Source organism: Cyprinodon variegatus, unplaced genomic scaffold (assembly GCF_000732505.1).
Source record: "Cyprinodon variegatus isolate N-32 unplaced genomic scaffold, C_variegatus-1.0 Scaffold93, whole genome shotgun sequence".
NCBI lineage: Eukaryota > Metazoa > Chordata > Actinopteri > Cyprinodontiformes > Cyprinodontidae > Cyprinodon > Cyprinodon variegatus.
In genome coordinates, this window is record NW_015150546.1 from 878,572 (window position 1) to 894,260 (window position 15,689).

Genomic DNA, 15,689 nt, shown 5'->3' on the forward strand with positions numbered 1-15,689 from the left:
GTAATCAATCCAGGCAGTGCTCCGGTTAGTGTTTCGGGTTCAGCAGTCTTGAGTGACTGTTCTGTCTACCAGGAGCTGATGTTTGACACAGCTGCTATTTTTACCGATTCCTTTCTTAGCTGTGCTCATGTATTTATCCATGTGCCCACGTATCTTAGCAGCTGTGATCCCGGACATGGGCTTCCACATTGTAGAGAGGCAGGTTATTGGCCAATAGCTGGATGGGACGGTATTGTTCGAAGGATCCTTCAGGATCCAGATTGTGCACCCTTCGGTTTGGCATTCAGGGTGGTTCCCATCTCTCAGCAGCTGGTTCAATTGTGCTGCCTAGAGTTCGTGAAGAGCCGTGAGTTTCTTAAGCCAGTAGGCGTGTATCATTTCGGGGCCTGGTGCTGTCCAGTTTTTTCCATGCCTGAAAAGCTTTCTTGGATAACTGCCACTGTGCTGGTGACTGGATTCTGTTCAGAGAGGTTGCTGAGGTCCTCTCTGAGCCAACAACCACTGTACATCACTGTTGTGTTCTGCCTCCTTCTCCCATATGCTTTGCAGTACTGATAATTTTCAAGCATTGGTGGGGCTGTTCTACTATTGCTCTCTTGCCACTGAGCATACACTTTTGCTGGTTGAGTTGCGAACAGCCGGTTTACCTGTCTGGCTTCATTGACTCCTGTGTACCTTATATACCTCAATTATATTCTACAAACTAAAAATTAACATGTCTGTGTTTCCAAAAGGTTTCTCATTTGCTTCCCTTATTTGTTTCAAACATGTGCTATTTTATCACTGTTCTATTAGAAAAGCCAACGTTCTTGCACTTTTCCCCAATTAGCAATCTGTCCAGGGTTGAAGTCTGGCAATTTCGGCCTTTTCTTATATGCGTCATGCTTCATTCCTTGAATGCAGAGAATCAGCCTGCATTTAGAAAATGTCTTTAGCTAAAAGCCACATTCCTTCTGAAATGTTGCTTCAGCATTGTTGGGTTTTAAAGACACCTTTGCTTCATTAAGATTCTGTCTCATCTCTTTGGCTAAGCAGTCCAATCTTCTCTTATCTTCTCTCTCCTCTTTTTTTCTCCAGATTCCTCCATCTGCCGAGCTGCAAATTTAAAAAACATTTTGACACGTTAAATATGTCGCTGGTCAACCTCCTCTCTGTTCTTAAATTAGCTTTGCTTTTGCCAACTTTCCCACCAGTCGGTTCATGGTGGACTTGAGCTTTTCTCATAAATGGTAAATGGCTTGTACTTGTATAGCCCCTTTTCAAGTCAAAGGACTTGACCAAAGCACTTTACACTACAGTCATTCATCTGTTCACACACACTGATGGAGCTGCATTGTAGCCAAAAGCGGCCCTGGGGCTCCTTAACAGAAGTGAGGCTGCCGTTCATTGGCGCCACCAGTCCCACTGACCTCCTCTTTCCCAGCATCCTTGCCAACTTATTTTATCTGAGGGAAGATTGCGTTGCATCAGTTGAGTTGGACAAGCCATCTACAACTGAGCTTCTTTTATGGTTGTCTAACAATGCTAGCCTCAGCCATACAAAAAAGTTTGTGGACTATGTCCAAATAAAGAATTTACAGAGAAATTTTAAGACTTCAGTTAAATGAAAAGCACATAAAATGCAGACATGCATTCATTAAGTACATGTTGAAAGGTTTTTTGCTTTCTTTTCAAAAGACAAACAAAAGGATGAGGTATAACACGTACTTAAAAAAAAGTGTATGGTAGTCACAACAGACTTTGAACTGCAGCATCTGTCATCTACTTTATTCTGTGAATGGCCATGACTAAGCAGTCGATCAATTAAAATCAGTCTAAATATTAACTGAGAGGAATACTATTTCAAAATATTAGTCTTAATAATAAGTCGGTCTGTACATTCAGACATAACTTTGAAAATCCCAGCTGATGAGTTAAGATTATTCTCATATTAACTCAAGTTGGATTTTTCTAGGGATGGAACGGTTTATGAAAACCGTCCGAACCGTTCGGTTCGATTGTCTTGGTTCGATTCGCGTGTGTTGCATTCGGTTCATGCGCTGTTCCTTTTTCTCATAGGCGAAGCGTGAACACTCCAGAGCAGAAGGTGGTGGTACTGCGACCAAAGCCAACCACCAGTAGTAAACGAGATGAAACGAAGCAGCGTAGCCGGGTGTAGCAGAAAAAAATCAGTTGTGGAGAATTGTGTGGGTATGGTGAGTGGGAAAGAACAGGACTTGGAAGACGCGCCAGCAGCACTTTATAGGTCTGCTGTATGGGACCGCTTTGCATTTAGAGTGACCTACGATGACGACGGAAAGAAAGTTGTGGATACTGTAAAAGTGCGACAGTGTACAAGCATTGTGCAATACGTGTTGTACTATACAAGACATAATAGATTTTCCTAACGATCAACATATACCGAACCAAAAACCGTGACCACGAAACCGTGAACCGAACTGTGGATTTTGTGAACTGTTCCACCCCTAGATTTTTCTGATTAGAACTTGTTTCTCTATGACATTAGATAAAAACTTGAGAAAAGATTCTGAAGGAAACTCATTAAATCTGAGATGATTTCCTTACAATTGGATCAATTTGTGAATTTGAAGGGATCCACTTTAAATCAAGCAGCTTCATTAAGTTGTTGGCTTAAATCGATGATTAAAGCACAAAATGGAAATGGGATGTAAAACTGTGTTTGGTGTTTGGAACCTTCTGCCCACAACTGCTTGTAAACTCTGGCTTCAGCCATTTTCAGTCCTACATTTTTTGTCGAGCTCTCTGCATACATTGACCTTGTGCATCTAAGCAGTTTCCTTTTATAGCATTTCTTTTAACCGTGCTTGAAAAGATGATTGAATTTTTTCACAAAACATCAACTTGAATATGAGTTTCTTAAAGCCAGCTGCTGCCCTTTCTGCATTACCGTGTTATTGTCTGATTATATTGAAATGTCCTCCTGCAGGGCTGGTACTCTGAGAAATGCCTAGATAATAAGCAGCTAAAGACATTATTCTATTACCTGGAATACACAGTTGTTTGTATTTTTTACGTAATTGAAAATGTTTTCCTTCTCTGCATTAATACATCTTGTTTCGTGTAGGGAAAGCAGTTCAATAAATTATACTCCATAGTTTTTGCAGAGCAGAACAGAAACATCCTATTTATTAACACTAACAAAGAACTGAAGGCCTCGTCCTTGACTGTAAAGGCCATAGGAGTGACGTTATTGCTTACTTCTCACATTGGAGAGACTTTCCAACGTTTATTCATGAGTCTGAAATGACAAATATAGCAGATCCATTTTTCATGCTGTCTGTACAGCTTCTAGGCTCTCCTCTGTGCGGGTGAGCTGTTTGAGACATTTCGAAGCCCCACTTTTTGACTGAAGTCTACAAATGTTCATCTTTCTGCAGGCAATAGCTTTAGATATAAGTTCAACGTGAAGCTTTCCAGCACTGTTATTCTATATATGCATCTATATATAGCACGTTCTGTAGGTTCCACCATGTTTAATCAGGTCAGTTTGTTTGATGTGTTCCTGTTGCCTCACATCAAACTCGCTGACTTCCACATCACTCATGCAGCTGTATGCCAGCGATGCACTTTAGGCCATAAATACTCCCGTGTTGACACGCTCGCTCACGCACGCCTCCACCTCTTTTCCAAATGGATTCACAAGCTACCTCCTCTGTGGAATAAATTCACTCACACACCTCCAGATCCGAACATGTGAATCCCATAGCTTGATATAAATTAGTGGTGGCTACTTTATGAGTAATGCTGCTGCCCCTCCTCCAGCCTTCCCGCTGAATCATACAGACCTCCCCTTTCCTCCTCTGTTTTTTCACCCTGGCGATCATTCTAACCTTATAGTCGTTATTTATCCTTGCTGATGCCTCCCCTTTTTCGGCTGCTTTCATTCATCTCCCCACATTGTGCGTGTTTCTGCATCTCTTCCTTCTCCCCTGCTAATCCTTGGTCTCCCCCTCTTGTGGCTCTGTGTCCTGGAGGGAGAGTGCTGTTGAAAATGTGCACATTATTGTGATTAATGGCTTTGATCCATTTGCTCTGCTGTCCTGTGCTTCGCCCGCAACAGCTGTGCACAAAAACCCCAACCATCTTCATTAGCTGAATCAAATCAGAGGGATTTAATTTAACTTAAACTGTGTTTTACACCCAGTAACGCACTAAAAAACTACTAATACCAATTTTGTTCTTTCACACCATGAACTTCAAGGTATGTCATTGGGATTTTACCGTATTTTCACAACCATAAGGCGCATATAAACGTCAAAAAACGACTCAAAATGTGCAGCGCGCCCTATAGTGTGGTGCGCCCCATGTGTGTTGTTACTGCGGATGTTGTTGAGACCACCATGAGAACGTTAAAGGGGAAAGTGTGGGCGTGGATTGTGTATAAAAGAACAGGTATGTGCTTTATGCAGAACTCCTCATCTCCTCATTGAGGAGAAGATGAAAGAGTGGCTGAGGGAGGTGAATGTAAGGAGACCAGGTGTTTTTTTTCCTCTCATCACCATCGCAGTTAATCTGTGACTCCATGCATGCCCATCTCACAGCCGATGTGAAAAACATGGTGAAACAAATTAACACTGTGCTTGCTGTTATTCCGGGAGGTCTGACAAAGGAACTTCAACCGCTCGACATCGGTGTGAACTGGCCGTTCAAAGTAATGCTACGTTCACACATATGCTGCTTCATTTTTGCCTTGCAGCTATATTTGCTGTGATCAGTAGGAATAAAGTAGTTTTAATATGTTTTTAAGTGAGAAAGTCCACCTGAAAACTTAATCATTGCAGTCAGTTTATCCAAATTACAATCCCACCTTCCAATATTGGTTCTGTTGGAGCCTCTCAGACCCCCACATACCAGCGGCGCGCTGTCAGTAGGAATCCCATTCAACAGCAGCCTCTTGCCGGGTCGCCTCCTCGCGGTTCACCGCGGCAGCTGGTAGGTGTTTTTCATCTAAATAATCTAAACTGCAGGCACCAGGATAATAAAAGCGAACATATTCTGCCGGCAGATTTCTGCATTTTAAGTTAATTTATGCGTCAATAAACTGTTTCAGAGGAGTGATCACAGCGCTCTGTGTCATCAGTGATGTGTCGCTCACGGCCAGCTCCCAGGTTGGATTAATAATTTGTAATAAATACATGAATAAAGCACAAACATACTCAGTTTTACTCCCGCTCTATTTTTAAATACGCAGTAGAGGTATTTAAACGTAGTAGAGGACATGTACCGGTATATAAAAAACGCGCCCTATAGTCCGGTGCGTGTGTGTGTTAAATACAGAAATGGCACACATTACTGAGACTGCGCCTTTTAGTACGGTGCGCCTTATGGTCGTGAAAATACGGTATGTTACTGCCCCGCACAGAGGCTTGTGCTGTTCGGAATAAAGATTGAAACTCTTTTAATATATATATATACATCTTTTTTAGGATTGTCCTGTATTCAGGCTAGTGTATCTTTAAACTCTTGCTTCTGTTTAATAAAAGGATCTCAAAGCCTGATGCTGCCATTGCTGCGTTTTAATGTTGGAGAAATATGTTTATGGCGATTTTGATCATGGGTTTTTCTTGTAAAAGGCTTCTTTTACTGACTGAGAACAGCTGAAGGAAAATTCTCCCCACAGCATGATGCTGCTGCAGCCATGTTTAACTGAGGATAGTGCACGTTCAGAGCAGTTCGGTCTTTTCCAAACCTAAAAGTTTAACTTTTGGTCTAATCTGATCGTTCTCCATCATCTGTTTCTTTTGCCTTAGGGCATCTTTTAGTTAAAAAGACACATTGCTTAGTGCACAGATGATCAACTGTTTCCAGCTGCTTGGCTGCTTCTGTGTAATGATCTCCTAGACCTGTTGCTTTAGGTGGACCTACATATCATGGTAGCTCTCTAGGTGATCCATATGCTTCACTTTCCAGTTGAGAGATTGAAAAGTATTGAAACAATCACAGCTCTGACTACTCAAAGGATTTTATTTACTGTTTAGGGCATTTTCATGAGCTGTTTGAGTTACTGGATTTTATCCAAGGCTGATTGAGGAATGGAAGCTGGAAGGTAGACTAAACTTCCAATTCATAATTAGCCAGCACCTTACAGTGGTCTGTTGCTCAAAATACCAATAGGATACATTGATGTGTTTGTGGTTAGTGATGAAATGTGGTATTAATACTCATTCTGTCATTCACAAACTGTCTGGAGGGTCGATTCACTAATGAGATTGTTAAATCATATACAGGTCAACTTTCTGACTTTGATTTAGCTTAATACACAACACCAGTTAGTGCAGTGGTTTTAATCTACCACCACAGACCACATTGTGTTAACACCGGACTCAAACACAGAATGGACTGATAATCCTCTTGTGGCACAAATGAACATACTGCACCACAATGCTTCTCATTTATTGTTTGAAACGAAGGCTGTGTGTGTGTAAATATTCAGGATAACATGTCTGCAGTCAGTGCTCATCGTGGTTATGAAAAACCTGATTAAGATACTGGGGCAAAGGCAATAATGAGGGATTTACCACAAGCAGCTGGGATAATGACTCCAGTGTACATTTGTCTCCAGTTATTGTCGGCTCCCTCAGGCTGTATAAGCTCTCTGTTCATGAAATTGGTGCGAATGCTTTATTTACTCAGGTGTGGCAGTGTTTATGAGTAAAAATATGGGAATAGATTATTAGCTGGAATTCAGTTTTGGATGTTGATAGCTCATTAGAAACATGTGTGGTCCAAAAGGCTCCCTCAGCCTCATCCCAAATGTTATGTTTTCTGCTTCTTCTGTCAGGTTCTGTGAGGTAGCCAAAGAGAACGGCATGGATATCTTCAGAGTGTTCGACTCCCTCAACTACCTACCCAACATGGTGCTGGGTATGGAAGCAGCTGGAGCAGCAGGCGGCGTGGTCGAGGCCGCCATCTCCTACACGGGCGACGTCTCCGATCCGATGAGGCAGAAATATTCCCTGGACTACTATTTGAACCTGGCTGATGAGCTCATCAAAGCCGGGACTCACATCCTCTCTATCAAGGTGAAGAATTGAAAACGCTGCACCAGCGTCCAGGTGTTGCTCTAGCAAACATTTACAGCCCACTTAGGTTTTCAAAAATAAACCCAGTCGACAGAAACAGTATCTTCCCACTGAGTCAGTCTGCCCACTGAATAACGAGCAGACATAAAGAACAAGGTGGGAGGAAGCATCCTCTCAGGAGTCCATCCCATCTATTTTTCCTTCCCCAGCTACATAAACCTGGTTTCGATAAGGATAATGACACAGTGGGAGCAAAATTCATGATCCTCATTTGATTGTTTTTGTCAGGTTATCACTTTATGTAAACAAGCTAACACTCTGTTGCTCTTTGTCTTACACAAAGATCACTAGTGTTAAGTGTTGCTGCCATAGAAAAGGAAAAAATGAATGTCAGTGAAGTTTAAATTGTGGGGAAATAAAGTGCACCCTTGTTCCTCTTTAATAGGACCAATTATCTGGAAGAAGCGGTCAGTTACTATCAGCTGATTCCACTTGATTTAAATGATGATCAGAAAGTATGACCAACTCCATAAAAGCAGGGATCTCAGCTGTGTGTTGGACAAACATTAAAGTGTGTGCGTTAACACAATATCAAGGTGGGAAAACATCAATAAGGACCTTTAACCTTGGAGGGGTTGTAAGGTAATTTCCAAGCTCTTTGAACTTTGTGGCTGTATAATGAGGAACACTAGGCAGGTGAAAAATATAAAAGAGGGCTGTTAGTTTTCCTAGGAGTGAACATCTCAGCAACTTCTTTCAAAGATCACAGTTTGCAATTCTCTAAGAAATTACAGAAAGCCCAAGAGCTCCATCTCACATTCTGCAGGCCTTAGTCAGGATGTTAAAGTTAATGACACAGCAGCTAGAAAACAATTTGTATGTTGGATTTTTTTCTTTTGAAAATATGTCCGCAAGACTTGGGTGTCCAGATGAACATCTAAATGAACCACAGGGGACTTCCAGGACTATAACCTACACTGTTATCTTTTAAACATCCAAAGTTAATCACCAAAAACCTCTAAAATGAAATGAAAAGGAAATTATTTCAGACAAATTTGACAAACGATAAATAAATCCAAATGCCCACAAAAAGAGACTGGTTAACATTGAACCAAACTCAAATTTCCAAACTAAATTCACCTGAACATAAATGGAAACAAAACCCTCCACCAAATAAACCTCTCGGTATACGCAGCCAGAGAAATGACATTGATTAATGTAAATTGTCTCTCATCTCATGCCTTTATGTATTTACCAGTTATGATCTTCAATGTCCATTGAGTCTTCAGATTGGTCCAAACCTTGCCAATAACAGCCCACAATTAGCTGTGGATGGTGTCACAATGACCAATCAGACTTTAGATCAGAACCTAGTTTAAATACTGTAGGGATGTTCAAAAATAAACATCTGTCAAAGTTTAACTGTGCTGCAAAGAGTGGACAGAAATTCCTCAGTTTAGAAAGCTGGTCATATAGACTTCCACTAGTTCAAGTTTTATCTGCTTTTAAGACTCTATAAAGGTCTTTCATAATCAATGTGCATGCAGCAGCAAGGCTGCTTGTTGTTTAAGTATTTGAAGTAATAAACTCTTAAAGGTCGACTATTGAGCGACGCTGAAATTATTCTGCTTATTCCAAGCAAAATAACTTGCATGTTTGAGCCTGTTTTCTCAATAAACAAATAATACCAACAAATAATTAATTTCTTCACTCAGCCATGACAAAATATTTTTCAGAGCAGAAATTAACTCTGTCTACTGCAGTGTGTGAATCATCACACTCGGCAGCGTGGAAGGCTGAAAAACCGCTGGTTAGCTTTAAGTTTATAAATAGTGTCGCAGGGAAGGGACTAAAAATGTTAGGGTGTGTAATTATCATTAGTGAGAATAACCTCTATGTCATAGTGTTTCATTTTCATACTTCAAAGGATGTATATCAGAGCAAAGTCAATTTTCACAAGCATCACACCAGAAACGCTCTTGAAAAACATTATGCTGGATGGAAGCAGGTGAAAATATCACTTTTCTTCATATTTAGCCTTGCTGCACAGCAAGTGTTAAACTTGAGCGAAATTAATTTCCCTTGTGACGGTAAAGCTATTATGAACTCAAGAAAAACAGGACAGTTTTCATTTTCTTAAAATTCACATCTAACGAGTGTGTTGCACTTAAAGTTTCCACAAATTTGAACGGTTAAAAAAGATCAATGTGTAATGGGAAGATGCTGCTCCAATAGTTAATTGGGTGCTTTGGGATTTTTTAAATGCTGTAGAGGTAAAATAAGCTTTAGCTCATTTTTTGAGGAAAATCTTACATTTAGTGATTAAATGACTCGATGTGTCAGTTTATTCAGCAGATCTGACACTATTCTGTTAATATTTATAGAGCATGTTTATTTTTATAAATATTTCATTAATTTCATGCCAAAGAAATATCTATTTCACTATTTCTACCTGTTAATTTTGAGTAAAGCTTTTAGCTGATACTAATCTTACTTTACTTTTACATGCTTCCTGGCATTAATTACTGCATCAATAGATTGCCGTTTAGGAGAGAAAGCTTGACCTATGGGGCACAGTGACACTATAGTCATTGTACTGGATATTGGTAATTTTGGGACGTGTTCACTCCTGCTGGAAAATGAAATTAACAGTATTGTAAAGCTTGTCAGCAGAAGGAAGCAATAAAGAATATAATGTGAGCATGTCCAGTACTTCCAGTACTAAAATCGGAATCTAGATGAGTCATTTTTTTCTTACAATAAGTGCATTTGTTCTTGGCTTGAGGAGGTAAGAGACATTTTGCCACTGGAACAAGACAATTTACACTTAAAATAAGAAAACACAATTGCATTGTCTTATTTCAAGTGCATAATATCTAAGTATCTTATTTTAAGAGTTAAAAATACTCATTCAATTGGCAAAGTATCTCATTTACCTACTCAAATTAAGGTTAAATACACTTAATTTAAGAAATTTTTACTTATTTCTGGCTGCAGAAGCAGTTGAGTTCCTCTTGGCAGCGGGTACAAGGTTGTGCATGTGCATTTTTTTTTATTTCGAAAAAATCCTCCACTATACCTTTAATTTTCTTGCCATTCTTCTAAATAAGTTGATAAATTAAACTACATTTAAACGGTTTGTTGGTCTGCAGTTGAGACACTGCTGTACCTTTCTGACCTTCGCCATAGTGGTGTAATAGTCCTGCTTACTGTGCTGGCAAGTTTCTATAATCTCTTCAACTAGAAGGTTGGTCTGCTGTGAAAAACCTCTAACTTGATTGAGGTAAATAACTGATTTAAAACTGGAAGCAGAAATGCAAGAAGTGTGGAAAAGCATGTCTGAAAGTATAATGGCTGTTGACCTGGAAACTGAGAGCAGGCTTTTTAATATAAATTGCTGACAAAGGAGTCATTCTTTTGCTGCTTTTTTCCCCTTTAGACATTTAGTGTTAACGGCTGTTTGATGACCCACCACTCAAAGGCTTCTCTCTGCACTGAAGATATGCTTTGTTTTACTGTACATTTGAACTTCCTATAGCAGTAAACCTATAACTTTAACAGGTTAACAAAAAATACCTGAATTTTGCCATAAATAACTGTGGTTTACTGCACAACAGTATGATTCAACATTGAAGAAATCTCCCTATGTTCACAGTGTTGTGTGGATAATATCCACAGCGTTGTATGGTAATACCAATATACAATCTCCTGTGTCTCTCTCTAGGATATGGCCGGCCTGTTGAAGCCCGAGGCCAGCAAGCTTCTAATCGGCGCATTGAGGGATCGTTTCCCAGATGTTCCCATTCATGTTCACACACACGACACCGCTGGGGCAGGCGTGGCAGCCATGTTAGCCTGTGCTGAAGCAGGAGCAGATGTGGTTGACGTGGCTGTGAGTAACAATTTTTTCCCTTTGTTCACTAAGTTCAGCATAAGCTGGTGCATTTAAGACATAGTCTGCTGTTACCACTTTTAATTCTCTTATCCCTTTCTGTTTTTCTTTCACAGCCATAAGACACAAAATTAATTACTTTAATATATACCTGTAAGTGCTAGGATACTTTTTTTTTACATTATCTTTAGGTAGTTGGGATCTATGCACTTTATCAGTTCAATGTGAAATATTGCTTTTATTAACCCATTATGGAGATGCCTTTCTCATTGTAGTAATGTCATTTAATGACTTTGGCATATTTTCCCTGATTACACATAAAAAATAAGTAGGTGGTGTAATTATTTAAAAAGTCTGTTTGCTGTTTTCCCTTCAGGTTGACTCTATGGCAGGGATGACGTCTCAGCCGAGCATGGGGGCCATCGTTGCCTGCACCAGAGGAACCAAACATGACACTGGTGAGTAAAGCCAAATATTTGAACAGTAAATAAAAGCAAGAAATGGAAAAAAATGGTCAGGACTCTGGGAGCAGGATCATGAAGAAAGCATAGCCTTTCATACATTAGAGCTTTTCAAAGGGCAGTAGGCTGACTAAATTAAAACAAATAAATGTACTTATTGCATGTTTTCTGTTAACTTTAGCACAGACCTCTAACCTTTAATTGTTGGGTTGAAAATGATCGGCTCTCTGTTCTCCATCAAGTAAAGAAAGTGTGATTCTGTAACTAATGCAAATGTTTCAATTGGACCCAAACAACTACTTTTTTTTATCAGCATAGGTATGAATGTTTTTTTTTTTATCTTTTATAATCAAAGCTAAACAGAAGAATGATGGGGGAAGGAAAGCAAATCAAGAAAATGCTACAGTATTTGTAATTACCAAATTAAACAAAGCACTCTTTAATCCACTTTAGTCTAGTATTAGAAAGCAGTGCTACTCTTGTTTAATGCATGACTTGGATTCACAACTCAGAAATTATGACTTACAGAAGAGAAATTGTCAATTAAGTTTGTTTATGGTGATCTTTTTGAATGATTACAAAAAATGTTGTATGACGTAGGTAAACCAGCTGTTATTCCTAAGGTTTGATCAAACTGGCAGAGAAAGAAGCATTTTCAAACAAGGGGGGAAAAAAGGCAACAAAGATGAGCATGGATTGTGGCCTCATTGAGAAACAGTTTTTCATCTCGTCATTTTTTCTTATACGAACAGCAAAGCTGAAGGACATAACATGTTTCATTCGAGGTCGTGCACCAATCTCAAGAGTTTTGATGCTGCCTGAAAGTGACAGCTCAAGAATATAAAATCCAATAGCAATAAGGCCCGTCTCTGCAGCACGAAATCCCAGCAGGACCAATAAAAACCCATCAGAACCAAGGAAAACGCTGCATAAAGTGATAGTAACCTTTTACGTTGTCAGCACAAACCGGTTATATGAAGATATATCTGTTTATAATTACATTTGACGGAATAAAATCATTAATATGAAACAATAACTTTAGATTTACTCTCCATGCTCATACTGCAGGGCGCAGTTGTTAATGAGACAGTTTGTTAGATCACTACTGTGGCGTAGAAATAATTTGAGTCTTTCTGACTAAAAGTCTGCTACTTAACATGAGGAGGGGAAAAAAATCAATCAACAAATCAATGATGCATTTGTAATTATGGCCCTGGGCTAGAGAGACCTGCACATTCTGCTGAGTGTTAATGTACACAGACAGTTATGAAGAGGGGAGAAAGAAGCCTACTGTCAATAAGATCTGCAGCCAAAGGAAAAAGAAATTAAGTCATGAATTAACTGTTCAGATGGTTAGAAGAATAAAACGAGCTTTGATACTAAAATGCTCATTGTGTTTTGAATGTGTATTTTAAATACAATGAGGAAAGGTAAATTTGTTGCCATGGACAGGCACTTCTTTACTCTGAGAATGGAGTGGCTTTCTCTGGAGGCTGCCAGGGGTTTTATTCTGAATCTCCAAGGCAACCTCACTATGACTATTATTTATTGGCTTTCTTAGTAACGTGCTGCAGGGTTTTGTCAGATATCTTTGAGCTCTTGTGGACCCCTCTGAGGAGGTCATAAGATAAAATTTTGAGGTATTTTTTTGTTTTTGTTCTCCTGTGGTTCTGTTTTGTCCACAGTGACTCTGTATAATTTTCATGGGTTGTGGAAAAGCTTGAATCCCTCCTCCACTGATAACTCGCTGGACCCCAACCCCCCAGAGCAAGGAAAACAAAGTGTTTTGGACATGAAAGAAGCAGCAAAACATATAAATTTTTTTTGTTTGTTTTTTTTAACTAAAGGAACATTTAACAACCTAAATTAATAGGGCACGATGTGAAAATAGAAGCTTGTGTGGCAAAAGGTTTTTGGGGAAAAAGGACTCTGCTCTGAAGTAGATCTGATCCCTCGTTTCCATTCCTCAGAACCCGCAGAAGCTAGGCTGAGTTTGTTTACACTCGCACCTCCCTGTAACGTCCTGTTTGTTGTTTTCAATTCTGTACTGCAGGGTCTTAGTTCCATTATGTGCATTTAGTTTGCTGCTATAAAGCAGATAATGCATTAAATTAGCAACGGTCTTAAAGTCCCCCGTAAGCTCTGATAAGCTGGGCTCTGCAGATGCTAAGCAGTTTTTCAGCAGCCTTGACTTTTCACAAAACATTTAATTATGCTCCTTAATCATAGGTGGACCATCCACGTCTGAGGTCACACAGCAAATTTAAACCAACAAGGCTTTTACTCTTTGTTCAGAGTTTCTGGTGTTTCTTTAGAAATCTTTCTTTTTTCTGGTAATCTAAAATTAATGATTAGATTTTTACTTCAGTGCTATTATGATACATTAATATGGCTTTGAATCATCACTCAATATTCGTTTGTGCAAGAGCATGGAGGAATGCTTTAACACGCGTAAAAGCTAAACGCATGGTCAGGAATGTGTTTAGACCCGATGCAGAATCCTGTTAAATTTTAAATAAAAGTAGAAAACTCTACCTGGCATTTTACTGTGGTTTTACTCCTTACCTCGGTTATGGCTTTTTTAAAATGTTGCCGTACTGTCCTACAGTTCAAATGGTCAGCCACCGTTCATCAGCTTTAACAAATCTCACCACTTACCGTCATGTTCAGGTGCTTGGATTGGACTGAACAAGGAGATAAAAAGCAGCCAAAAATAAGATGCAAAGTTTAAAACAAAAAAAAACAACAGTTGACATTTTGACAGCTTTGAAACAAATGACAAGGAAATAACTGGTGGTTTTAAACCATTTTACATGTCTGCCCATCAGTGATGGATGAGAATGTTTGACACATTTTTAAAAAGTCTTTTTTTTGTTGTAAAAACTGATTTATTTCTCCCATTTCAAGCAGTTTTCTTTCCTTTTTCATAACAGTTTTTGAATTAATCAGACAACCTGATTTCCAGTCAGTATTTCCAGAGGAGCTGCAGGGCGTTTTTGTCAAACATAAAACACCAATAAGCTATTGGTCCAGTGTGTCCCCGCTGGTGTCCGCAAGTAAAATGACCTCTTTGCTGGTGTCATTTGTCTCCACAGAAATATTCAAACAATCTTGCACAGAAAAATAGTACTCTTGCATAAGAGCTTGAATACAAACATTTTTTTTTGTCCTGAGCAACAGAGCCATTAAAACATGCTGTGTTCTGACTGTGATTCTTGCTTTTAGAGGGAAATTCTTTTTTTGCATGACTGCTGCTTTCACCATTGACATGTTCTGAGCTGAAAGCAACAGGTTTCTGTTGAGGCCTTTGAACAAATATCAGCCAGGGCCACCCACAAAGCATGATATGTTGCCGACACACGCTTCAGTTTGGTAAGAGAATATCAAAAAAGATGAGACGGATATTCAGGTGTGAGATTTGCCTTATTCATACATATGGTATGATCCTGACTGGCATTTTTCACTACCTAATAATTTTATTCCAGTCACCTTCTGCTGGTCTCTTCCCATCCTGGCCTCACTTAGTGCTAGCTCCCTCCTCCATCTCCTCTTGCCTACCTCACCACTTTCATAATCAAGCACAGCTCTCCCTTGGTTTCCTGCATACCTTTCTGACCTTTGCCTGTTTACTGCCTTCCTTCACTCCTACACTCCCTTTTTCTCCTATCTTGGCTCCAAACCTGTAATCATAGCTCTGCACTGTCTCCATCCCTCTCACTCTCGCCTCTCATACCTGCTTCTGTCATATTGTCTCTACATCCCCCTCTTGTTTGGTTCTCAATTTGACTATGCGATTAGCAGCTTCTTTTACCCCGATCCCTCCTATGCTCATTTTCCGACATCCTTGTATCATTTTTGCCCATGAAGTATCTTTAAATTAGTTTAAAATGTCATTTTGTGTACTCTGTTAGCTCCAACCACAACACAGACCTGTGCTATTTAAGTGTGGCACATTTCCAGTTTGAATGATGATGCATATTAAAGTGGTGCTTGTGTTTGACTGCATTCAATCCATTTCCTCATGCATCATGCATTGCTTTAATTGATGCCGCAACACTGCAGTCGATCAAGGTGTAGGAGTTAAACACACACAAATCAGAATCAGAACTGGGTTTACTGCCAAGTCGATTTTTATACATAAATTCTCTTTGGTAGGGCATTGCACAGGAACAACAAATATCATAGGAGAACTCAAAAAAACAAACATCAAAGACAAGAGCATGTACTGTAAACAACCTACTGCTTGAGTCGAATATTTACATACTTTGTAAAGACACATTTAATCAGTGTTTG

General features: G+C 39.5%; 1 protein-coding gene across 2 annotated transcripts in view; it reads left to right on the forward strand.

The window, feature by feature from the left end:
• The window catches only part of pc (pyruvate carboxylase), a 373,340-nt gene that overhangs the window by 310,189 nt on the left and 47,462 nt on the right, over positions 1-15,689 (forward strand). For both annotated transcript variants that reach the window (XM_015373837.1, XM_015373838.1), the window contains exons 17-19: positions 6,803-7,043; positions 10,768-10,935; positions 11,312-11,393. In XM_015373837.1, coding sequence (XP_015229323.1) covers positions 6,803-7,043; positions 10,768-10,935; positions 11,312-11,393 — 491 coding nt within the window. The remainder of the gene's footprint in view (positions 1-6,802; positions 7,044-10,767; positions 10,936-11,311; positions 11,394-15,689) is intronic.